Consider the following 27,236-nt stretch of genomic DNA (forward strand, 5'->3'; position numbering starts at 1 on the left):
AAAAAAAGGTTAACACGTTTAATAATCATTGCCAAATTGCCTGGATTGAAGTATGTAAATATACTGCTTCAGCAGAAAAACAGGTAAATTATTTGACAGTGGGTGATGGTGGCAGTGGGCCAGCAAGGCAGGGGTGATCAATGGCGCCCCCAGCTGGTTGTGCCCTAGGTGACCGCCTAGTATTCTTATGGCCAGGAATGGTTGACAGTATTGAATCTACTATATGGTAGGCAAATGACATAAAAATAAATTGCATGGTGTAGAATGACAGTGTGTTTGTGTGTGCATATGTGTGTGTGTGTGTGTGTGTGTGTGTGTGTGTGTGTGTGTGTGTGTGTGCATGTGTGTGTAGGTGTGAATGTTGGCAGAAATATTCTTTCTCAGTTACTACTCTCTGTCATATTTTTTTTTCTTTTTTCTTTTTTTGCACAGCACAACAGTATCATGTCCTAGGCACATAGCTGCAGCACAACTACTACTGCTGTTGTCTAGGTTCTCGGTTCAAGACCGTGTTGTACTGACCTGGGGCCTGCAGTAGGAATGATAGATAGATTAGAGATCCTCTCTAATATGTGGTGCATTTCGGGCTGTTATTCAAACGCTATCTCTCACTGCCATATGTGAACAATTGCTCAACTCACAATTACATAATGATGTTATACTATGTAATACTGTATGTGATAAATGAAGACAAAGAATGACTAAGGGCAGATCTCTATCTATCTATACTGTGTGAGCAAAAGTTTGTGGACACCTGACTATAAGATTTGTATGTGCTTTTTGAACATCCCATTCCACATTTACTTACACATTCACGTACTTTACAGCACATTGAAAGCCTTTATATGCATATCCCATTGTTAGCCATGGTATGACCCCTGAATCTTGCCTTGCTCAAGGGCCCCACAGTGGCAGCTTGGCAGGATAGAACTGCCAACCTTCTGATCAGTAACCCAGAGCATTAAATGTTGAGCTATCACATCCACAACCTATCCACAATCTATTAATCTAATTTTTTTTATTTACTATGTATAAAATAGTAGAATTTTTTTTTTTTTAAGTTAGATTTTAGCACAGTAGATAGTTTGAGCAGTTTGAGTAACTGTTGATGTCCTGGAATTTTAATGCACAACAGTCTCTATAGTACACTGGTTCACTATAGTTTATTGGTGCAAAAATAAAAAATGTCTAGTTAAACGGCAGTTCTGCAAAGAAAAGTTCATTGTTGACGGAGAGGTCAGCAGAGAACTGCCAGAGAGGTTTGAGCTGACAACAGTGTCAGTACCTCAGACCTCAGATAACCACTCTATACAATTGTGGTGATAGGAAAAGCATCTCAGAATGCACAACACAAAGCCTTGAGGTCAATTAGCAGAAGACCATGTCAAGTTCGACTTCTGTAAACCAAGAACAGAAAGCTGTCAAGCTCAGCCAAATTGGACAGCTGAAGATTGAAAAAATGTAATGTATAAGGAATGTTGATTTCTGCCGATGCACACAGATTGTAATTTGAGTCAGCAGTCCAGGTTGGTGTAGGTGGTGTAATGGTGGTAATTGGGAATGTTTTCTTGGCACACTTTAGGTCTGGTAATACCAGTCAATCATCGCTTGAATGCTGCAGCCAATTTGAGTATAGTTGGTGATCATGTGCTACTCTTAGTAAACACAGTTTACCATCTTTTAATTGCTTCATGTCTCAAAACTACAATTACCAGATTGGAATCCAATTGAATACCTTTGGGATGTAAAACATAAAGTTAGTAGCAGGAAAGCAAACCTTAATAATACAATTGTCAAGAAGGACCAGAATCTCAAAGATATATTTGAACATCTGGATGCTATATGTATTTAATACTTGCTGATTATTCATTAAATATGCAGAACATAATGTCTGGTAATGAAATAAACACTGGATGTGAGGTTGGAACACATACTGTAGAGACAATTAACTTTAGAAAATTCATCCACCAGCATGATTTGGGGAAGTTGGAGAACTCAAGATCCAGAGGAAACCTACACAGACAAAAGGAAAATGTATCTATCTATCTATCTATCTATCTATTTATCTATCTATCTATCTGTCTGTCTGTCTGTCTGTCTGTCTGTCTGTCTGTCTGTCTATCTATCTATCTATCTATCTATCTATCTATCTATCTATCTATCTATCTATCTATCTATCTATCTATCATCTATCTATCTATCTATCTATCTATCTATCTATCTGGGACCCTTTAGGCTACCCACTGGCTTGTTATTTCTTTAATGACTCACAAAAAGAGCCAAATAATTTTTTAAAATCTATCTTTAAGATAAAAACATGCGTTGACAGCTTCCTTTATTCATTCATCATAGCCTGCATAACTGTCACATTCAGTGATTCAATACCATTAAATAATTATTATTGAAAGTTTGATAGAGAAAGCTCCATTCTGAGAGGAACAGTACTTAGTACTCGCTGGAGAGCGAAGCTGAGATGTGTGAGTGTGAATGTGTGTATGTACAAGTGTGTATACTTACTGCTAGCTGGTTTGGGGCATACTATGGACTTTTGCTGACATCTCTCTCTTTCTCACACACTTTCTTCTCCCCTGTGTGCTTCTTTTATATTGTATCTTTCTGTCTCTGGCAGCCCAGAGGAATGTCTGATGCAGCAGGGCCCTGCGCTGCTCTCCTGCTGCTGTGCTCTGAAACCGAAAAAAAGGAGAGAAAGAGGGAAAGTTCGAGACTAGACCACAGAAATGTAAACACGTCTGGAGCTAAAATAACTCTCATAGAAAACACCCCTCAGTGACAGCGCTGAGAGCTACACCCTCAACCTAAGCTCAACACTAAGAGTGTGTGTCCCGTCCCACAACTTCACCATATTGTTCCCCTCTAGTCAAAAAGGCTAATTTTACACCCAATAGTCAGGCACCATCTAAAAAATGATGTGGCTTGTAGAAAGGAAAAAATCTTGGATTGGCCAAAGTAATTGTATACAGGAATGACAAAAATTAAATTTTTTGAACTGTCATTTTTAAAATAGCTCATTACAGACCATGATTTTGTTTTAAACCACATACAAAATACTGTAGCCAAAATTATTTGCCTCTAGAGGTTATGGATCACTTTTACTAAATTTCCAAGAAACAAATTTTTCCCTTCAAGATTGTTATTTTTTAACATTATTATTCATGATTTCATAATTACAAATTAGTTATTTAGTAAAGGAATATACTGTATGCTATACCATATATGTAGTTAAAATATACACCACAGTCTCATTTTTTTTGTCCCTTTGTTTAATAATGTTTTACATAAAAGTACAATATATAGTAGATATTTTAATTCTAGGCATTCTTTCATTCTTATCTTAAATTGATTTTTGGGATGTACAATTTTTTTTTACCAAAATAAATACTGTTTTCTTTTTCATATTCAAGAGAAAAAACAATAGAAATGCTGTATAGTGAAATAATTAAAACAGAAACATTTTTAAAAATAAGCTGAATGTACAGATCAAGTGGAATTTGTCCAACATACGTCTGCAGGTTTTGAGTGAAAAAAGTATTTGAAGCTATCTATGATGCCTTCTATCTTGATGAGAGAACCAGTCCTATCTAAAAAGAAGCAGGCCTATGGTATGATACTTCCACCACCATGCTTCACCTTGTGTTATTTGGGTGATAAACTGTCTAGGTTGAAGACACTAGCTTTGTTCTCATAAGACTATAACACATTTCTCCACCATGTTTTTTTTTCATGTAAAAGGGCTTCCATCTGGCCACTCTGGCCCTCAGCTCAGTCATTTGGAGAATATTTGAGACTGTTGTCACTTGAAGAGAGTGACGGATATCCCTGCAGCCCCTTCAACGTTCAAAGTCTCTTTTGAGCCTCTTTGATAAGATTTCATTTAGTTATTTGATCAATTTTGGAGGGATGTCCTGTTCTTATCAATGTCACTGTGGTGTCCTTTATTCTCCCCTTGTTGATTATGGACTTCTTATGTTCCTTGGTATTTAAAATCTTGAATTGAATTGTGAATTTCATTGTAACCATCTCTTGCTTGAAATCTTTTACCAATGATGCCACCAAGAAGATGTTAAGACGATTCTAGCGGAAGAGCTGATCTTTAATTGGGTTTACGCATAATTACTTCACTGATGTCAGGTGTTTAACAATTAATTTTGAATATGCCACTACATGTGACTGGCTAATTATGAGCACAGTCATCTGTGAACACAATAAAGGTTTATTTAGATTTATTGTATTTCCCCCTTTTTTTTATTTGTTGTCACTTGAATTTTTTTGGTTTTTGTTTCACATTAAAATAAAACAAAAGCTCTGACATATTGATCTTGGTTGAATTATTTAAAAACCTGCAATATTAACAGGGTTGTAAAAACTTTCAATATCTAATGCCATAGGTACATTTCCATCTGATAGAACGTTATAGGGAAGTGTTTTTCTAAGTGTTCTGAAAACCTGCTACATCCACATGCACAAACTTTAAAATAGGTATGGTAAAATAAGTAAGGATTTTTAATTATGTTTAAGTTTTAAAGAAACATTAAAAATAAATACAGAGTACACTGTAAAAATGTGTACAAGATTGCACATAATCTTGATGATTAGTGTAAAATCATTAGATATTCTGCACATTGTATAAACCATTAGAGATATACTGTGTATTATAAACCATTAGATATACTGCACTTTTTATATAAACCATTAGATATACTACACATTGTATAAAACCAGTAGAGATATACTGCACATTGTATAAACCAGTAGAGATATACTGCACATTGTATAAACCATTAGAGATATACTGCACATTGTATAAACCATTAGAGATATACTGCACATTGTATAAACCAGTAGAGATATACTGCACATTGTATAAACCAGTAGAGATATACTGTATATTGTATAAACCATTAGAGATATACTGTGTATTATAAACCATTAGATATACTGCACATTGTATAAACCATTAGATATACTACACATTGTATAAAACTAGTAGAGATATATAACATATAGTATAAACCATTAGAGATATAGTGGGCATTGTATGATCTATTAGATACTGCACATTGTATAAACCAGGGGTACACACACTTTTTCAGCATGCAAGCTACTTATATCATAATGACCAAGTCAAAATGATCTGCCGACTATATAACAGCATAAATAAATATAAATTCTTTCAAATGCGATCTACCCACACTATTTTTGCGATCGACCTGTAGATTGCAATCGCCATATTGGCCACCCCTGGTATAAACCATTAGATAAGCTGCAGAGAGTATAAAACTTTTAGATATACTGCACATTGTATAAACATTAGATATACTTTTCACATCGTATAAAGTGTGGAATATGCAGAAGTGCAAATTGTGCACATTGTATAAACCATTACAGATATACTGCACACTGTATAAACTGTTAGAGATTTACTTATATAGCATAAACCATTAGAGATGCACTGCACATTGTATAAAACATTAGATATATTGCTAATTGAATTAAACTGGACATTGTATAACCAATAAGATATCCTGAACATTGTAGAAACCAATAGATTTACACTGATCTGTTAGATATACTGCACATTGTATAAAACCATCAGATATGCCACACATATAACTTTTTATATACTACACTTATACAGTATGGTGTAGTTTATAAATCCATTAGAGATTCACTTTCTGATGTAATTCTGATTTGTGGGGATTATGCATTGAGATTTTTACACCCTATTCCAGTTGCAGGCAAAAGAGCATCCAGAAGAGAGTAAAAGCGTAAGAGTGATGAGTGTATGAATTCTCTCTCTCTCTCTCTCTCTCTCTCTCTCTCTGAGTATTTTGGAAAACTTACTAGCGTTCAGCTTTTCAGCTCATTCTCATGCCGGGAGGCTTTTGCTTTTGTTTGTTAGTTTGCTTTTTCTTTTCTCACAAACTGCATTAATGTTCATAGACCGTCAGCGGGAGGGCACGAGGAAGCAGCTTTCTCCGGACTTTTTCCTCTGCTAACGGTAAGACCACACAATAAAAGCCGACTTCACGAGTCGGAGCTCCGCCGCTCATTGATTGCCTGCTCATTGATAAACCTCGGCTGCGTCCCAAATCACATACTTACGCACTACATAGTGTGAATGATAAATCTGCATTCTGCATTCTGCAGCCTTATGATTTTGACATTTTTAGACTGCTATGTCCTTCTTTTGTTTTTTTGTTTTTTTTTGCGTTTCCCAGCTATTTTTAAACACTATTTAAGAAGTCAGTGTGCAGTTTGGGACTTGCCCTTCGTCTTAGGTCAAGAGACAAGCTGTCAGAGCTGTCAATAGATGCTGCATGCCAAAGTCTCTCGTGTAGTCTAGACTCTAGAGTATTTAGAGAACTACAAATTCATACTGTATGTATATTTTCAAAGGTTAACTATATAAACCATATAAAGGTGCCACATGTTTTATTCTACATACATTAAAAACTTTTTTCATATAGAAACCCTTGTCCCCTTGAGCTTTTCTTATGCAACACCTGGTGGTGTTATTGTGCTGACAGGCAGCAGGCTGGAGCACAATGCTGCTGTTACCAGAAAAGAACCAAAACAACAACAACTGCTTTTCTTTTTAAGAAGAAGAGGAAAACATCTGGTATTTCCACTGGTTGTGGCCAAAACTTCATTTTCGAGCCTGAAGTTAAAAAAGTTCCTTTTAACTTTCAGGGCTGTAAAAAATGTCTAGACGACAAAGCCAACTTTTCCCGCGTGCTAATGTGGTATTGAATTTTTATTATAATTACTTTTGCTTGCTTAAAGATTTTCTTGGAAAAGACAGTAAATTAAAGCAGTTTACAAGTATACACAGTTTGATAAATTGACAAATTTTGGTACCGGTTAGTGCTCACTTTGACCATACAGACCCCACGATTTGGAATAGACAGTACATAATGCGAAGGTGATTTGAAACTATGTACACTCAATTTTCACTTTAATAGGAAACACTTCGACACATAATCTTTTATTTTAATTCCAACAGCCAATCAAATTAAAACGCCTACCTTGCATAGCATCATGCAGTTACAGGGTAATAGTTTCAGTTACAGTTTTTCAGTTTTGTTGAAGCATTTCTCAAATGATCCTAAATATTTGCAAACCACTAAGTGCATTCCCAAAACAATTTGTACAAGCATTACAATACATTGGATTTCTTGCAAAAGCCTGTATTTTTCTCCAAATCCTTAGTTCATCTCTCAAAAGTAAGTATTTGTCTCAATGAACATCTTATTGCCATCAGAATAACAAGTCCTTTTATCATTGTTTACAAACAAGATTGTCAAAATGTTTAGTCATGTTGTCAGTATGATGCTGCACAGTTTCAGTATTTCCTTATGTAAACTGCGGCTTGGATTCCAATGATAGAAAATGCCCAAGGATGAATTTCCTCTGTATGGTATAAATAAATTTCAGCAGCACAAATGTATTTATTTAATTGCATATTTGATTTACATTGATTGCAAAAGACTGAACAGGATTCACACTTTTACTGTACTGTACTAGTGTTCATTCATTTCATGGTTGTTCATTCATTTTTAATAATTGTAATTCTGTGTTTTGCTCTGCATACGCTCACCAAGTGAAGATTCACGAAATTCACCTTTGACCTATTTTAGAGAACTAGTTGATTATTGGTTGATCTGATGAAAATTTCATTTCTGATCTGAGAAATGCTCCAAAGTAACTGAGAAAATCTTTAATATTCACATCAAACATCAGAATTGGGAGAAAATATGCTTGTGACGCTGACAGTCAGGCCAATCTGAGTATTTCTGAAATTGCAGATCTCCCTGGATTTTCCCACATAACAGTTTGTAGAGTTAACACAGAGTAGTGCAAGTGGCAGCTGCGGAACCAAATTGTTAATGAGAGAGGAGAATGACCATGCTGGTCTGAGCTCCAGGAATTCAATAGTAACTAAAATATTCATTCTTTACAACCGTGGTGAGAAGAAAAGCATCTCTGAACCAACAACGCACACCTCAGAATCCTATTCGTGGCTGGCTTTTGCAGCCCATCCACTGCAAGGTTTGATGCATGCTGAGATGTTTCTTTTCCCACAAAAAGTGACTATAAGTTGTTTTACACTACAGATCTGTCATTTACTCAGTGTATTTTTTTTTTTGGCACCTTTCCATAGAATCACTAGAGATGGTTATGTGTGAAGATCACAGGAGATCAGCAGTTTCAGAAATACCAAGCCAGCCCATCTGGTACCAAAATGCATGCCACAATCAGAGTCACAGAGATCAATTTCTTTTTCTTTAATCTGATGTTTGATGTGAACATTTAATAAAGCTCTTGTCCTGTACCTGTATAATTTCGCTTTCTGATGCCACATGATTGGTTGATTAGATAAATGCATTATTGTGCAGGTGGACAGGTGGACAGGTGGACAGTATGGTGTTTAGCAGCATAATATTAAAAAGTGAAAACACACTTTCCATGTCTACCATGTTATAAATTCCATAAAATAGAAATCTATAAAAAGCAAGCTTTCAGTAGTTAAGTATTTTTTAGTAAATAAATGATGGAACATTTTAGCCTTCATGTCTCATCATTGGTACTTTTTCTCCCTTTGTAACTGCCAGTGAGGTGCAACTGACCAGGGAATCAACCTTTTTGTGCCAAGAACTAACAACTAAGTCACAAAGTAGATTTTATGATGCAGACAGTCATACAACCTTTTTTTCTCTTCAACCTCCTATTTTCTCTTACAACACTTTATAAATCTACATACCTAACAATTCACGAGTTGTGTTTTTTTACCATGGTGAAAGGTGTGAGGGCAAAGTGAGTGTTATGGGCTGGTGTCCATATACTTTTGGTCATATAGTGTAAAAGTAGTATATTACAATTGTAATATATTATAGATTTATAGGATGATATAATATTTTAAGATAACGATAAATTATATATATACTGTATATATATACTGATTATAAAAAAACTGACTCATTCTAAGACGATGCTTGAGAACTAAAACAATGCGTCATGATATCGGTTGATTCTTTTTGAATAACCCTGTATAATATCTCATTTTTTTATTATTACATATGTGTTTTAAACAATATTAAATACAAAGATATCATTAGCTAGTAGGGAAAGATGGTCCTGGATTAGCACAAAAGGCGAATTTTAATGCCAACTCAATTCTCTTGTCCTCTCACTTTTCACGACTTTTCGATTAGCTTTTGGCTGAACAGTTCTCTCAGATCTGGCTGAGCTAAAGAAGAAGGGAGGATGATGAAAGACATATTCTCTTAATTTCCCTTTCACATTTTCTCTTTGAGACATCAATAATTCTTTCACATATGGCTTTTTTCTTTATAGCCACAGATTTTCTGTATGACTTAAAAACTAGAAATGAAATTTGCATTAATAAGCTGTGTGATTTATTTTCCGTTTATTTTCTTTATTCATTTAACATTTTATTTTAAACTGAAGGTAAATTGTACTGTAGTTTATTTGTGTACGGTTCAGGAAAATACTACGTCTAATCTATAAATACCTAAAAAAGTAATACATTTGTAAAAATTAAACTAAAAGCTAGACAAATTGAAATGAAATAATGGGAGCATTTTGGGAAGATTTCAGAGGTTTAGCAATTATGATATGATGCTTTATTATGTGATTTGATTTGACTGAATGGTAATAAAAAAGTTTAGCATTTTTTATCCATACAGTCAGATGTCTTCAGTGTAGACAGTGTCATTGTTCTGTTTTTAAGTATTGTATTTATCTCTTTAAGATCTACAGAGAGATAATAATTCCTATATGCTACAAAACTAGGTAACATAAGGTGGTAATGTAGCCACTAATAATCCACATTACCCCTGAATTTTTAATGGTTTGTGAGTATTAAATAAATGTTTTTTTATCTACTGATTATAAATAAATTAAAAACACAAAGGTTTACTTAAAAACAAAATAAAACTATACTTAATCAAGTAATGATTTACAATCTGTTTAGACTCAACCATGTCTTTAATACATTGGCTACAGGACCTGGCTATTGGTTTATGTAGCTTAATTTATTTATATATTTGTATGTTATAGCAGTTTTAGAATATATATTGTAATTTTATTTTTTATTTACTTCTAAAAAAACATTACATGAATACATACACATATAAAAAGTGCTATCACATCTAAAAGCACTTATTGCAGTTGGTCAGTGGTCTGTGATTAAATCTCAGCATCACTAGCCAATCACAGTCAGTTGTAAACTCATGCATGCAGAAGTGGGCGAATAACTGTTTTTCCTATAAAGCGTGTTATACATCCCCTTTAATTAATTTTAGCCTTCATTTACTGCTTCACTTGTCTCAGAGAAGATCTTCACCCTCCCTGGTTCGCAGCTTTCACATGATAGTGCGTGAATGGAGTGTGGGAATTGGTTATGACTAAATTATTGAGAAAATCTGATTTAAGATTTTTTGTGTATGAAAATTAATTTAACAATGGAGATTTTTAGTCCCTACATAATTCTCCCCTACATACGTGTTGAATGGGTGTTTGTTCATGAGCCATGTGTCTCTTGGATAAAGTGTCAATGCTCTTATACAGAACACACCCTGCTACGCTAGAATGCTAACAGCTACTGTATAAAACACAGGAATGGCCCTCCTTTAGCGTGTCCGTAATGCCTGAACCAGAGGAAAGGAATGAAGTGGTAAACCCTATACTTGGCACAGAGTCAGAGCATTGGTCTAATTGAAACCATGTGTGTGTATGTGTGTTAATGTGTAATGGTTTGTGTAGTTGCACTTGCAAATGCAATATCAATCTTGCCTGAACGCTGAGTGTGTGTGTGTGTGTGTGTGTGTGTGTGTGTGTGTGTGTGTGTGTGTGTTGGGGGGGTGCTCAGTGAGATGTGTCCTTTTCCATACCTATAACACTATAAGTGAGCTTTATTCTTTAGCTATGTGTTTTGTTCTGCCACAGTTATTGCTCATGTAGACTGCAAAATACATTGTGCTGTAAATTCTCTATTACAGGCCGTAAAAACTAATTTTAGATTTCCTGCACGGGGACAGTGCTCCCACACTTCGAGAGGTGCCAAGACATTCAAGAGCAGCTTCTGTGGAGGTGTGTGTGTGTGTGTGTGTGTGTGTGTGTGTGTGTGAGTGAGTGTATGGGCAGTAATCTTAATTCTTGTTAGGTTACTCAAAACTTAAAGGTCAGGCTGTAGGTTGATGTCCTGTGCTTGCGTGGCTGATGAAGGTGATGACTGATTTGTTTAGATTGTTTTGATAGTTTTGGTAACTAGTTTATAGGAAGGATACAGCAAACTGAGTTTTCAACCACAACAAATTGCTCTTGATTCTGTCACAGTGGCTGGGAAATGCCAGAGCACAATCATAGGACTCTATGGTCAAGCTGACAAGGTGTACTAAAATACTGTATTTCATGTAGATCAAACATCAGCCAGAGAAAGGTGGGCAGAGCAGTACTTAAATTAGAAGAGTGCATACTTTAACCTAAGGCTGGGTGGCAATGATTAACCCAAAAGCCAGAGCAATTGTAAATTAACAGATTGCCAAACTAATTATAGGCCAGACTAAAGGAGACAAAGGGCTCAAGTGCAGGTAATCAACATTAATTTACCGTCTTTTGGTTACCTCTTGCAGCCTCCTGGTCTATAATACTACGGGCATATGAAGAAGTGGAAATCTTTTGCCTAATGTTGTCTAACTGTACCCTGAAGGCCATTGGTTGGTCTGGACAAACTTATGAAATTTGCTTCAAAATTTTATAAAATGCTTCTAAGGAATATGAGTCCCCTAAATGTTTTCATGCTTTGGTCTAGGCTACTGATTGACGTGTGAGATATAGCTCAAACTTTCTCCAAGGGGTGTAGAGGGACTGCCTGAGGAATATGTACATCTGTTGTGGTCTCAAAATGCACCATTCTGTAACAAGAAGATTTTAACATAAATAGATTCTTCAATCGGATCCACTAAAAACGTTTATTTCCATTGACCCTAGATTTATTTCAATAGACTCTGATTCCTGTGGCTTTGCTTGTGCTGTTTTAACAATTTGTGTACGGGCGGCTTGCCTGAAAAGTTCCCAGAGAAGCTGGAAATGAGATTAAATTTGACTGTTTTTCCGTTTTATGTCTTTGTAAGATTTTCTCTTACAAACACAAAAACAAACCGTAGTCATTTTTTTTAAATAAAAGGTGTCACTTGATAATAGCATGTGAATCTCCCATTAATTCTGCAAATTAGTTGAAATTGAGTTTCCTAATTGGTCTCAGAGAAACTTTGCATTTAATTGAAATGAATTTTCTTTGAAAATACTCCAGTTTAGTCAATGAAATGAATTTTCTTTTAAAATACCCGTTTAGTTAATCCAATTTAATACAGTACAAATTGTTCTTAATTATTTATTTTTTTTATCAAGCACTTGTGTTTTATAACATCAAATGTTTTATAGGAGAAGTCTATTATCAATTTATCTGTATCTCAGACAGCTTTAACCAACACTTTGCATGCTTTAAATGTGCCTATGAAGAAAAGAAAAAAAACACCAAAATGTCTGGTGATTCACTGTAGTCACATTGGTAATGTTAAACCCATATCTTGGAAAATAATATTTCATTCCGAAGTATACTTCAGTATGACTAGAATGATGACAATGCCCTCCAGTCTGCCTAATCTCTCTAAATAGCAGCAGGCCAGAATTTTTTGGTTTTCTTTGTAATGACGTGATCAGAAGTTGGAACAGATGCTTTAGCTTGGTCACTATCACAAAATCACAAACAATGCATATACCTGAGCAAATAAAAAAATAACTTCACATTGTCTGTTATGCAAATGTGGGCAGAAGAGGACCTCTTTTCGAGGTGTGATCCCATATTGGCATTGTGTGTAAGAGCATAAACAAGGTGTGTGCATTGTATAAGAAAATTACAATTTGAGGCCTAAGTTGCTATTTACATAGGCCAAGCTGAGGCAGATAAGGAGAAAGGATAATATAACTTTCCTGCAATGCTAGTGTGATTGTGAGTCTCAGAATATTTGCTTCTATGCCAGTTCAGCTACTTTATAATGGAACAAAGATCTTTAAAGATCTCCCTGAAGGTTACCAAGAGTTGAGAAACATGTTAAAGTTTAATTTGATTTATGTTAACTTTTGGGTCAGTTTATATTGGTTTTGTTTCATTTGGATTAATCAGATCTGTAGGACTTTGTATTCTCAGTGTGTCCATGTATAAATGACAGTCAGGAACGAGTGTTTCGTTCAGCAACAGTGCAGCAAAAGATGAATCCGCTTGGCCATCAAACATTTTTTCCTGGAGACTTTATTGGGCTCTGGTCACAGATCTGCTGTGAAATGTGATGACTAAACTAGCAATAAGCTTAGTTTGTGCTTGAATGTGCTTGAATTTGCTTTTGCTGTCACATGGCTTGACTGAATGCATGCACTTGGCCCACTTAAACCCCCTTCTCTCTTTTCAAGTGTTTTCACTTGAAATGAGGGAGGATTGTGGCAAACTTTTGGAAAGACTGAATAATTTGGCTCTTGAAATATCCAATGAATGTGTTTGGTGGAGTCAGATGAGCAGTAATCATGTTATTTATTGCAGCTGACCATGAAGACTAAACTCTAAGCTATTATTCTCAGAACATGTGCACTTGCAGGTGTGCAAAGTATTTAACAGCAGTCTTCATTTTATATGCAAACCTGTAAATATTAAGTTGTTAAAAGCAGTATATCTTAATATGTCAAACTTAGTTATAATTTTTTTTAAATAAATAAATAAAATGCAGTCAATAAAAAATCAGACTAGTTTTTCTGTTAAAACTGGACTAAGATACACAGCTGGTATAGCATTTTAAGCATTTACAATACAATTAATTTCATATGTATATTAATTTGAACACATATAAGACATGCAGAAAAGACCTATAGATATACATTTTAATTAGAATTAAACCCTTAGCACACAATTAGCTTCACTACAGTTTCAATGTGGCTACCCCTTTTTCCTCAAGCTGTGAGAAAGTCTTGAATATCTGCCATTTTCCTAACATTATGTTCAGTTAATCTTTAGCCAACAAACACAATGATGTCTTTTTTATTTCCAAGTATGTAATGGCACAACACGTTATTACCGACCAGGTGACTCAGATTTTCACTCTCTGATGCTCAGTAGGTCGTTTGAAGGCACTAAGCACTAAAAATGGACATGTGGTTTGACAGAAGCCTGCAGTTACAGACCTATGCCAGTTCCTTTGAATGACTGGCTCAAACCCCTCAACTGGAAAGGATACTATGACGAAGGAGATTAACAGGTGATTTAGGATTCACACGAACCAGTCATGAGATGATTAAACAATACATTTATAGATAGATTTTAGTTTTCGATGTTGCTACTAGTTAAGTTTACTTACCAGTTTTGCAATGCCAGATTATGCCACTGGATAGGAAATTCCTTTTTTAATCATTTGTATGACCAGCTCTATAAAAGAATAATTATTTTATAAGACACTGTGGATAAATCTCTAACCAAAATATTTAATCAGTGGCATTTGTATAAAAAAAACCCCTTTATTTTTCATGGAAAAAGATTTCTGTTTAATGGAAAGCCCAGGTTTGTCTTTCATTACTCACAGTGATTGTACAAGACTCTATTTCAAGCTTAGAAAAAATAATAAATGAAGTCTATGAAGTTGATGACAAACACTGTGAGAGCTGTGAAAATTCTAACAACAGACACTGACATCAACAACCTCTACAGGGAAAGGGTGAAGGTATCACAAGTAAAAGGTAATGGAAAGGCAATGATCCAAAACATCAGAGCTTATCAGTTAAGCACAATGGAGGTAGTGTTATGTATTTTGCTTTGCTTGAATTTGGCTTTGCTTGACTTTTTCTGAAACAGACTGACTAATCTTTATTGATGATATAACTCATGATATTAGCAGTATGAATGTCTACAAAAAACTTTTTATCTGCCAGTTCTTTTTAGAGAAATGCATTCAATCTAATTGAGTGAATCTTCATCATGTTGGAAGACCCAAAATGACTCCCAACACAACAAAGGACTTCTCCAGGGGGGGGGAGTGGAAGATCAATCTGCAGATCTTAACTCAATTAATCGCCATAGTGCTATTAACTTTAATATACTTTAAAACTTTAAGTATAGTTTATTTGTATGTTTGCAGCATTTTTGCTGTTTTGAAAATGTTTTGTCCCTAAAGGTGATGTACTAAGTTGTTCCACACATTTAGTTAATATGTAAATATCAGGAAAACAGCTGAAATTCTGAACACTCATCTCACACTCATCTGTGATTTAAAAACTTCAGCCGATAGCTAGAACAAAATCATTGGCCTTACTTTCACAAACCTTTGTTTAGTTTAGTTGAGTAAAGAAACAATGAAGCTTATGTCAATTGATTTTAGAGATCAATGGGGAAACTATAACAGATAATTACATTTTATCAGTCATTGTGTAAAACGTTTTGGACAACTTTTGGCACATTGACTGCATTTACTTCTGTATTTGTTTGTTAATGTTCTTTGAAGCAAGACAGCTAAGGTAAAGTAACCCAATAGATCATTATTTTAACATACTTTTGCTTAATAACCTAATTATTAGTATTTTTTTTATATTTTTCAGAAATTAGCCCCAGAAATATCCAATGGGATTTTATAGACAGCATCACAAATTCAATATAGAGTTCTGGATCTGCTAATTTGTCTGGTATCTTTTTGTGAATATAATATAAAACAACACTTATTGTTGTCTTTGCAACTTCTTTAGTTCTCTTTGTTAAGAGAGGAGACTCAAAATGAAACAATAGGGCAAGTTAATACAGACGATAAATGTTTGATTGGAAAAAAAAACCAAACTCTTGTTCAACAAACAACAATAAAAAAATAAAAAAATACTTGAATCTAAGTTGAATTTGGGATGGGGTATTTTAGAGTGGATCTGATGTTGATGTGATGAACTGTGTTTCATTATGTGTATGTCTGCACATCTCTCACTAAAGTCATACAATGATTAAAAGGAATTACATGCTTGTAAGTAAACCCTTTATGGTGTGGTCATATCTATCAGTATAGCATTAGATGATGTACCACAGGCTAACAGCACACAGAAGTACAGCATACAAAGCTGGAGAGAGCTCATACACTAAAATAGCTCAGGAGAGTAAAATCCAAACCATAGAGTTGCACACAACCGCACAACCATGTGTACCTAATTTGCTAAGTGGGTTAATACTTTAAGGACTATTAAAGCAGTCTGATAAGACCACACACTTGAAAACACACACAAAAAAAAGACACACAGAGAGGCACACACACACACACACACACACACACACACACACACACACACACACACACACATAAAAACATGCCACGTTACAACTAAAGCTTGCTTAGTGAAATAATTAGTATTAATTTTTAAGCTGGAAAAAATGCTTATGCGGTGATTAGGTACCACATGGGAAATTCAATCTAGTATAGTATTAGTATTTGGTATCTAGTATTTTTTAAAATTTTAATTATTTATTTTTTTATTTTTTTATTTTTTTATTTATTTATTTATTTATTTTTATGTTTTTATTTTTTATTTTATTTTTGGTCTAATAGGTCTTTTGGTTGATTTTTACATTTATGTGGGTGGGTTATTTCATAAAAATGTCTTTAAATTGGTACTAAATGATACAAAATGGGGTTTGGTGCTCAGTTAGTCTCATGGAATTTAAATGCTGTTCCAGCATTTTGTCTGAGTAATATAAGAATAAAAATATAAATAAAAAAAAAACTCTTATTTGATTTGTTTTCTGCTGCTGATGTCCTGTAGAAAATAAACATTAACATTTCTTTTTTAAAACAATTGTAGAACTGTTTTAAAAATTATTTTGCCTATTAGCCCTCACAAGGAGTTTAATAACACCCTAACAACTCTAATGTTCTCATTATCAACAATAAAAACACACACCATATGAGTACCAAGCTTATAAACATTTATACTAATTTAGCTTATTTTCTAATTTCAGGATTTTACTATGTTTCACATCAATTCACCAAATGCACCCACACACTGTGATCTGTGATATCCTGATGCACCTGAAACATAAATAATTAGATAATAACTTACATGGTTCTAACCATCAAGCTGCTTATTACTTATTAACCTATTTTATAAAGGTTAGGTTTTTTCTTCTTCTTGTATGTCACATTTATGTGACCAGGCATTATATAACACTTGACCATTCACCAAATGTAACTACAAATACTCTACTGTGCTACATTAACTTTAGAGTAGGTTCTGTCAATCTAAATTCATAGTCTGCAACTTAAAAATCAAATGTTATGTCAGTGTATATGTGGGGAAATGTAGGTTTATGCATAGATGGCTTATATGCATCTGCTTAAGTCGATTTTATGTGCACCTCATTTAGATTATGCAAATAGGTTCACACCTCCATGGTTACCAGATTTTTCAGAATAAGAAATAGCTTTAATATAAGTATGCTTACCCAAACAAGGAATTTGACTTGGAGTCAGGAGCTTCCAGTGCAGGAGAAGTACAGACATAATGTAACAGAATAGTGAACCAGACAGTTAAATAATGCAATATATACAGAGTAAAAATGTTGTTAACCATGGACCATTTGAAATCTATGTACAAATGTGTCAGTTATGATGGACAATATGTAGTTATAATTATTTTAATTGTTCATGCTAAATATAACTGCGGGAAAAAACTGTTTTTTTGCCTGGCTGTTCTGGTGGACGAAGCTCTGTAGCGCCGACCAGAAGGCAACAGTTTGAAGAGAGAGTGGGCTGGGTGTGTGGGGTCCAAAGTGATTTTCTTAGCCCTTTTCTCCTCTCTGGATGAGTAAAGATCTTGAAGATTGGGCAGTGGGGCACCAATAATCCTCTCAGCAGTCCTTATCATCCGCTGTAGCCTCTTGATGCCTGATTTGGTAGCTGAACCAAACCAGACAATTATAGATCTACACAGGACAGACTCAATGATGGCCGAGTGGTAGAATTGTTTGAGCAGCTCCTGTGGCAGGTTGAATTTCTTCATTTGGTGAAGGAAGTACAACCTCTGCTGGGCCTTTTTAGCAATGGAGTCAATGTTATTGTCCCACTTCAGGTTCTGAGAGATGGTGGTACCCAGAAACTTGACTGACTCCACTGAGTGTTACAGTGCTGTTCATGATGAGGAGTGGGTGAAGTGCTGGGGAATTTCTCCTAAAGTCCACAATCATCTCCACTGTTTTAAATGTGTTGAGCTCCAGGTTGTTTTTGTAAAACACCTGAGGTCTGCTGTTTTTCATTAACATATAGCCCACTGACTTTTAAAACAAGCCATACAAATCAGGATGGACAATGCAGACTAAAGAAGACGAGTGCTTTTATTCTTCTCTGTAATGTGATGTAATAAAAAAGCAGGAAACAATTTAACAATAAAAAAGACTTGATGACATATATAGTTGTTGCTATCATCAAATGAACCACTGCAAATTTGATTTCATTGATCATTATGGCTTTCACATTCATTATTCAGCAGCTTAGAAATTAATTAGATCCAGTAGGTCCTATTTTATTGCATTTCATACAACTTAGTGAAGCTACAAAGGAGATATTAAATATTGCTGTTGAACTAATAAAATGCTTTAGGTTAGGAAAGCATGTCAAATAAAGATGACGATGTCTGTGGGTAAAATCTCACATTGTACAAATTAATGCTTAATACTATTAAGTAATTATTTGTATTTATAATTTTATTTTTTGTGGATGTATATTTATTGCCAAAACAATCGGAGTGTTGTATCATGGTAAGAAAATTTTAGGGTTCAACCTTTGTCATGACAGAATTTGTAAAGCTTTGAATAGGACTGAAGTCTGTATATACTGTAGGTCTAATATATACAGTATGCATACTAATGTGCATAATTTTGGTATTAAGTCCTCACTATGTTGCTTTGCATAAATCTGAAAAGGTCATAAAAAGTTGCAGCATTCCCCCAGGACCAAGGTGCTATATAAGACAAAATAGATTAAAAAGTAACATGAAAGACAGAACTACACAAAACTAACTGGGACAAAACCATTTTTTCAAAACAGATGTGCGAGACATTTAGTGTAAAGAACAACATAGAACAGTACAGAAGATTTTTATTAGTGCAAAAGAATCGTAAATATAATAATAAATACTGTACATGTAAACACTAAATTATTTTAACAACACTGAATTGTTTTAGCAAACCAAAAAAAAATACAAACTACTGTTGCATTATTGTATCCCTTTTTAATTAACTTTTTTTTAGACCACTGTAGCTCCTATCTGACATTTTTACTAAGCTTGTCATTCATGAACAGCCACAATGAAAATAAAGATGTTATGCCAGATTAGGGTTTGTCGACAGTGTAGATCCCACTTAGCTTTTGTGGATATAAATGGGCATGACAGAATTGCCTGGGCAAACCATTGTAGTTTACACATGACATGATTGTCAAATGCGACAACCAGCAACAAATATTTTTGATGTCTAGAAGTGAAACCACAATTTGTTAAGCATTTATAAGGGGAAGAATATTCACTCAAGTCCAAACATGTATTTTCCTTTATAGTACATAGTGAACATGCCTTATCCTTTATAGTACATAGTGAATATGGGAATGGATTTGTATAACAAGATTCAGGGACTTTTCTGTCTGTGAATTTTTTTTTGCACTGCATCCTCCAGTGGTTGTGTCCCGTGGGTGTTCTGGAACGTTCCTTGAGTTTTGTGAGCCTTCTGGAATTCTCTCTATGTTATTTTTAAGCTCTGTGCGCTTTATTGTGATAACCTCAACAGAGAGAAACGAGACAGATAGAAGACTAAAATGATGGCAAGCCAGTGAAAGGAGACACCACAGAACGTCCACTGAGGAAGCAGCGCTGGCTGTAGTGCTGTCTGACATCATCTGGCTGATGCTACAGCACTGCCTACATTAATGCTTCTACCATTTATTAGAAAGGGATCAATGATTTGACAGTTTTAAACCAGCCTCATGTCTCTGTCCCACCTCATTCTGCATGAACCTCATCCTCCACCTCTAACATACCCAATCACTCACAAGCTAAGGCTCATTTCCACTCTAGATTTGTGCCAGGTGAAGATGCTGATCGAGCATTCCCTCTCCTCAACATCCTGGCACTGCTCCTAATATAAATAACAAACAAAAGTAAGCACAGTTTGGGCACCAACTGCTAAAAATAAACACAGGTTTGGCTTCCAGACTCAGACGCTTTGCCCCAGACTGTCTGATGTACAGTGTATTGTGCACTTAGCTGGCCACAACTATTAGAATGTTGCCAAACGGAGTTATTACATGCTCATTTACTATCCACACATCGAGTTCTGTGCAATTTTTTTTTTAAATAAATCTAATGGAGAAGCAAACTTTGTAACAACAGTTACAACAATGAGCTTTTCAGATCTAACCAACACAGCATTTTTAATCTCAGCTGAACCAGAATGAATCATGCTATTTCCAAATTGCACACAGGCCTATTTCTGTTGTAGCACCATTTTCAGTGTCACACAAAAACTATGGTCCAGTGAAACACTTCCAGACTCCTTTACAATATAAACAATATGAACTAATTAGTTCATATATGACCCTGAACATCCTTGTTGAATGAATGTTTTTATTGCCGCATGGAATTGTGCAACTATTACAAATGGACATTTGGTGCAACCCAGATGAGGATGGGTTCCCTCTTGAGTCTGGTTCCTCTCAAGGTTTCTTCATTATGCCATCTTGGGGAGTTTTAGGTTGCCACAGTAAAGCTGCTTTGAGACAATGTTCATTGTTAAAAGCGCTATACAAATAAAAATGAATTGAATTGAATTGAATTAATACGTAAATATTAAGTTTTTTGTATGCGTGTGTGTGTGTGTGTGTGTGTGTGTGTGTGTGTGTGTGTGTGTGTGTGTGTGTGTGTGTGTGTGATGTCTCAGGTAGAGGTTGTGAGATCTTCGATGTTTTCCAGGGGACATGGTCCAGACTGGAACAGAGGAAGAGCCACATACCGCCAATCATAAGGTATTATTACAGTTACACATCCATATATATATATATATATATATATATATATATATATATATATATATATATATATATATATATATATAAATATGTTTAATTTTATATATATAATTAAACATTCATTCATTCGTTTATTTATCACCCACTGGAATAGGAGCACCTGAACATTGCACTCGCACTTGCTGTATATATATTTATGCAGATAATAGCCAAGAAATGTTCACATCAAAAATGAGAATAAAGGAAAAAGCGTGATCTCTGTGACTTTAACTGCAGAACGGTTGCAGACAGGCTGGTTTAAAATAAAATGATGAAAACTCCAGATTTCTCTTACTAACTTACATTATCTCACACTACACTGCGAAACGGCAGAGGAGTACAACAGATGTGGAAAAGAGTACAATTCAGCATGTGCGTGCTGTGTCAGGTGTGACTGCGTGCTTGTATGCGATCGAATGTTATATTAATTAACCTTTATCCAAGCTGTTGGGCTCATGAAGTATACTTCCTTTACTGCAACAGAAGTCTGAGTCATGACTATGGTCCACAGCTGAAGAAGTGCTTTTATAATTCCCAGTCTATTTCAAAAATCAGCTATCTCTAGATCATCTTCATCTCCAGTATTAAATCTATTTTCCTGATCTACGTGTGGTTTGGGGTTACAGTAAAGACTGGCTTGTGCTTTCTGAAAAGTTTGTCAAGCACTGACAGACATGGGAAACTCTAAACCTAAACCTGGCCCAGTTTTTATTGTGATCTCTAAGAAAAACGGATGATATCGTACTACAAGTACTCCTGGCCAGAGGCCACTAAACACCTGATATAGTTTGTCCACTTTTCTTGACGTAGGTTTCATGATCTTAAAGACTGCAATCTGATATGTTTTATGTATGCACCTCAATGAACTACTGTACAAGGGAAAAATGAATTTGACAAAGCGAGAATTCCATTTTTAGGGTGTTTAATTTGAAGATATGCTCATGTTTGTCTGCAGGCTATAGACGATTTATTTGAGGTGAAATAACTGTTTGTTCTGTGAAGAAGTTAGTTCGAAAAAGAAAAGTCATACTAACCAACCAACAATAAATATATATCTTGGTTAATTCAAAATATATATTGCAAAGGCTAGTGTATAGGTTATAGTTATGCCCCTTTGCAAGGCAGTATGCACACACACTTATAGGCAGCCCCAAACACCAGACCACAGAACCCATGGGAAACGCACATGAACACTAGGGAAAACATGTAAAACCTCACACACTCAGAAACTCAAGCTTGAATCAGGGAACATGAAAAATGCTGCACCACCGTGAACCCCAATAACTTGTAATGGCATGCTAATAACTAATACTAATTACTAATAGATTTTTCTAACTGTTATTAAATAGCCACTAATCAGTTCATCTCATTAATTATCCCTGCATACCCATGCATCTCTACTGGCCAGCTGCCATAGAAATGGTTCATATGTATGGATGCTTTTGAAACTAAATTAAAATTTTTTTTTACACATTGGTAGATGTGGTGTGTTGTGTGTGGTCTTCTCCAAGGTGTTGAATCTGAGGTGTTCATGCTCGGAGTTGGAAAAGAGGAGAAAAGACGTTTAAGTATATGAAGAAAATTCACAGGAACTCATACAAATACATATAAACATATAAACACACCCAGCAGCTAAATCTTATCCCTGTCTTCGCTCCAGCTAAAGGAGCATGCCAGAAGTTCTGTGCACCGATCCAAGAAATCTGGCATTCAGGAATGCTATTTGTGCTGGGATCAGACTGTGGCTTTCTTCTTTCTGGTCTTTTTTCTTTCTCCTTATTTGTGTGTGCGTGTGCTTGTGTGTCAAGGGGACAGACTTGTGGTCTGGTCACATTCATTGTGAACAGCATGTGCAGAAAACCTGCCGAACTCCCAGACATTTGTTATCCAGGAGTCCTCCAGTAGGGCCTCTGCCAAGCTGTGACAGAGACGCTGGCTCACACACGCACACACGCTTGCATGTGCAGAGTGGCGGCAAGCAGGCCAGCACAGATGAGCTCGCCGTGGCAAGAGGGTAGACGTTCTCTGAGGTAATGATTCTTCTCCTGTCTTAATTTCCCTCCTTTCCACTCACCTTCGTTCCTTTCCTCTTTTCTGTCCTCTCTTATTCTTTTCGTTCCTCTTCATTCTTCTTCTTTCTGTTCCTCTCATCCCCTACTCCTTCCTTTTAATTTCTCCCCTTTCATCTCTTCTCCTCTACTTTGCTTTTCTCTCCTCTCCTCTTCATTCCTGTCCTTGCCTCTTCCTCTCTTCTCTTCTCCTCTCCTCGCCTGTCTCATGTGATCTTGCTCTCATGTATGGCATTAATTAATGTATTTCTGTGAATTGTTTGTTTTGGGGAAAAGATTTACCTTAAACATTAATAGGTAAAGCATGAATGTATTTAAGTATTCTTTAAAACTTAACCCTCACACCATGGTGCACTCTCTAGAGTGATTGTTTCCAGTGTGATGATGATGTGTTGCATCCAACACACAGATACACATACAAGCACACAAGCAATGCGTGTAGTGTCTGAAAGTTTGCAGCAAGAATATTAAGTTTCCGAACCTGGCTATTGATACTGTGTTGTGGATGTATTTTCCGGCTCATGTGTGTGAATGAATGCAATGTTGATCAGTGTGAAATCTAGTGATATTTAGTACTTTAAAAGCTTAAAATTTTTTGTAGCATACTTTTAAACCTAGGGGAGAATTGTTCTTGAACTTTTAAGCTTGGCGAATGAGGGATTTGCTCATGCTTGATGTAGTCAGATGGGGACAAGAAACCTCTGCAAATGTGTTATTTTTTGGGCATATTTAATATTTTTGCAGACGTTAGATGTCATAAAATCAATTGGACATTAATTGACAATGAATTAAAATGACTGAACTAAGCTTTAGTCTTATATTGAAGCTCCTCTTGGCAATGTTCAATACAATAAATCATTCATTTGTATGTATTTTTACATTAGAAGCAGAAATAACATTGTTTCAACTGTGTTTAAACTGAACTGGAAATACAAATGTGTATACTTAGTGGTCAAGTGATTACAATCACAAGGCAAATAGAAAATATAGACTACTGAGCTCTGAAGCTAGCTAAAGACTGCAACTATTTAGACCAGTAAACACCTAGCCATGCAATCTTTTAAACAAACAATGTAAAAACATTGTCAGGAAAAAAAGACAAAGCTTACAGGAACATCATAATTGCACTGTATTTACATTTAGCTTTAGCTGCTAATTTTGAGTTGACCAAAAAAGTGCACTTCTGATGTAGTGGAAATACCAGAAGTGTGAGTTGCATTTATGAAATTTCCTCGTAAATATTATGCACACATGCCTGCATTTGAGCGTAACAAATGTGGTGAATCGCTACTGTTTAAGATATACACATGGGTGGATTTTATATCTGCAGCTCTGCTGTACATCTCATATGAAACCCCTCACCCAAACGCTCTCCTCCGTTTAACGTGAGAATACAGGAATTCTCTCCTCTCCTCAGGGCATCTGGCACAGCATACCTTCAGCCATGATTTCCTGTAGCAACAAAGAACCGTTTATGTGAATGTCCATGTGTGTGTTTCAATGATTGAGTGTGTGCTTTTGTGTGTTTTTAAGTCGTGTGGCCCAGTAACCTCACATTCTGCTGATAGAAAGAGCCCAGTGGTGAGGGTGCCAGAGGGTTTCCCCAAGGTTTACTAGATTGACTTGCAGAAAAGGAGCCAGGCACACTCACCCTCATGCAACTTACTGTAGGCAAGACCACTTCCTGCCTTTCACACAAATCAAGAAATTCTTTTATCATCATTCATCAGTCCGCAATGCTGTGGTAACAGAGTGACCATGAGTGTGTCTACAGTATATGGACGAGTATATGTGCAAGTGTGTGTTTACTTGCTCTGTATTCACTGCAAGTAAACTTGGTTCAGGGAAATGCTAGTAGCAGAAGTGCTATAATAACTATTGCACAAGAAGTGTCATTTGCTTAGAAACACAATACATTATTAAAAGCACATTTTTTCCAGTATTTATCACAACCTGTTGTTTGATTACAGTATTGTGTGGTTACCAGAAAGCCTTTAGAAACAGGGTACTAAAGTCTAAAGCGACATCTGCAAAGTATAGTCTATATTATAGTGTGGTTTATATAATCATGCTTGTTGCAGGTATCATAGTACTAATTAGATATTGTTAACACATTCTGGCTGAATAACTATCCAATTAGTTTTTTTTTCCTGTATTGTCTATGGGGCTCCAGTAAAACTAGCTCATCCACAGAGTGTGACTTCAGGAGCTAGACAAAAGGATCCATGAATCCAATTATCCACTGTTAGAAGGTTAGAGTGAAATCCCAATAACAACACACACTGGAAATCAGAATATAATTGCTTGCAGTTTGATTTGGTAATCAAAATATTATTGCTTACATTTTCAGTGGATTTTGTTATTCTCTATGGAAAATTCTATTTAAAGGCCAGGATATGCCATTGTCTATGAGCACAAATGTTATTTTACAGGATATTTTTCATTCAGCCAGCCATGACATTAACATGGGAGCACTGAATGAAATGAACAAAAAAAACCCTTTGTGCTAAAATGGCAAATAATCCCTTTAATTTTCCTTGAACTGTTTGAAACTTTATGCATTGAAATTGGTTAATTATTAAATAGCCTTTTAAGCCTGTTAATTTGACATTCAACAGCAAGAATTAGTCACTTGGCTGAGGATGGCTTGGGATGGATTGGATTTCCAATGTTGAAAACCAGGCAGCCCATTTTATGTTTAGGTGGATAAGCAATAAAGCTATGTAATTGCCAACATACACTTGATGTATGTACAGATGTAATCCATTTTACATGCTGCTCTTAAAACAGCCCTAAACCTAAAATGCAGGTTTTTCACTGGTCTTCGCAGAGTACATCTAAAATTGTTAAATGAAGCCAACATCTTTATTTCTCTACGAATGTTCTAAATAAGAGAAGTATATCGTCAACTTTGGCACAGATTTGGTTTAGAGCTCGTAAAATCCGCTTCACTACTGCAGTAAGTTTCGCTATAAAAGGCTGTGGAAAGAGATGATAATAACCTGATACCTTCGAGACCTTATGGACCACAATCAGGGCACACAGAGCTGCACATACACACACCATAATTGCCTATCTTCTTGCTTTTTCAATGCTCACTTGACCCTGTTGCAGTAACTGTGTGAGTCTGTAGGAGGTGCTGTGAGCAGGGAGTTTGTGATCACCTTTTTTGCTTTTGATGCTCTTTGGCTTGTTCAACATTAGAACACCAAATTTATGCAAATGAGTGCTTTTACACACTTTCTTCGCATACATACTGAGGCGAACAAACTGAAGGAAATGTTAAATAGAAAGCGTTAAGTAGACACACTAAAATGTGTATTTATAGAGGCGATAAAGGTATGTGTATGTGTGTGTGTGTGTGTGTGTGTGTGTGTGTGTGTGTTGTACAGGACATTCTTGTGGAAGTGCCCTTCCCTGTTTCCCACCCCCCCAACCCCCCAATGAACAGCATTACCACTACAACGCACATACGCAAATACAGACTCGGCCATGCGGCTCACTTAGGGAAAGAGCATAGGTGACTTCCTACAGACATCCTGCAGGATGCCATAAAAATCAAACATCACTCCAGAAAGTGAGAGAGAAAAAGAGAAACAGACAAAATAGAGACAGTGATAGCGAGAGAATTACGTCCCTTTCATAATACACCGTATATAATCTTTTACACCCCACCTTTCTGACAAAAACATATTTATTTTAACAATGCATTTTTTTTTAACCATTTCGTTATGTTCCAAAAAAAACATAATAAACAAAGATTTGGTTTTCTCAACATAAAACTTTTACTAAAATCTGTAAAGGTTAATCGATGTAAAATTCCTTGTTTGCAGCTCAACTAAAATGACTAAAGTGCGACAACAGCTACCTTTTAATGCTTTTTTAAAACTATGATTACTCCATGGCTATAAATAAGACAAAACATAACAAGTGTTTTGCATTGTTTTGACTAGAGTCAAGGACTCTGAACAGATGAGACATCTGTTCTGGAACTGGGAGCAGA

General features: G+C 35.6%; 1 protein-coding gene and 1 long non-coding RNA gene across 4 annotated transcripts in view; one reads left to right on the forward strand and one right to left on the reverse strand.

The window, feature by feature from the left end:
* Positions 1-1,203: 1,203 nt before the first annotated feature.
* On the reverse strand, positions 1,204-5,997 carry LOC124393161. The gene is made up of 3 exons (XR_006927290.1): positions 5,863-5,997; positions 2,518-2,684; positions 1,204-1,735 (listed from the first exon to the last, which is right to left on the reverse strand). It is a non-coding gene; the product is annotated as an uncharacterized LOC124393161 (long non-coding RNA).
* Positions 5,885-27,236, forward strand: part of erg (ETS transcription factor ERG) — a 43,016-nt gene continuing 21,664 nt past the window's right edge. For 2 of the 3 annotated variants that reach the window (XM_046860669.1, XM_046860671.1), the window contains exons 1-2: positions 5,885-6,019; positions 21,038-21,122. In XM_046860669.1, the coding sequence (XP_046716625.1) occupies positions 21,075-21,122 (48 nt within the window). In that variant the 5' untranslated portion in view covers positions 5,885-6,019; positions 21,038-21,074. Of the gene's footprint in view, positions 6,020-21,037; positions 21,123-23,028; positions 23,195-27,236 lie in introns of those variants that run through there. The other variant, XM_046860674.1, reaches the window with a different exon arrangement.

The sequence above is a fragment of the Silurus meridionalis genome, chromosome 11, assembly GCF_014805685.1.
Source record: "Silurus meridionalis isolate SWU-2019-XX chromosome 11, ASM1480568v1, whole genome shotgun sequence".
NCBI lineage: Eukaryota > Metazoa > Chordata > Actinopteri > Siluriformes > Siluridae > Silurus > Silurus meridionalis.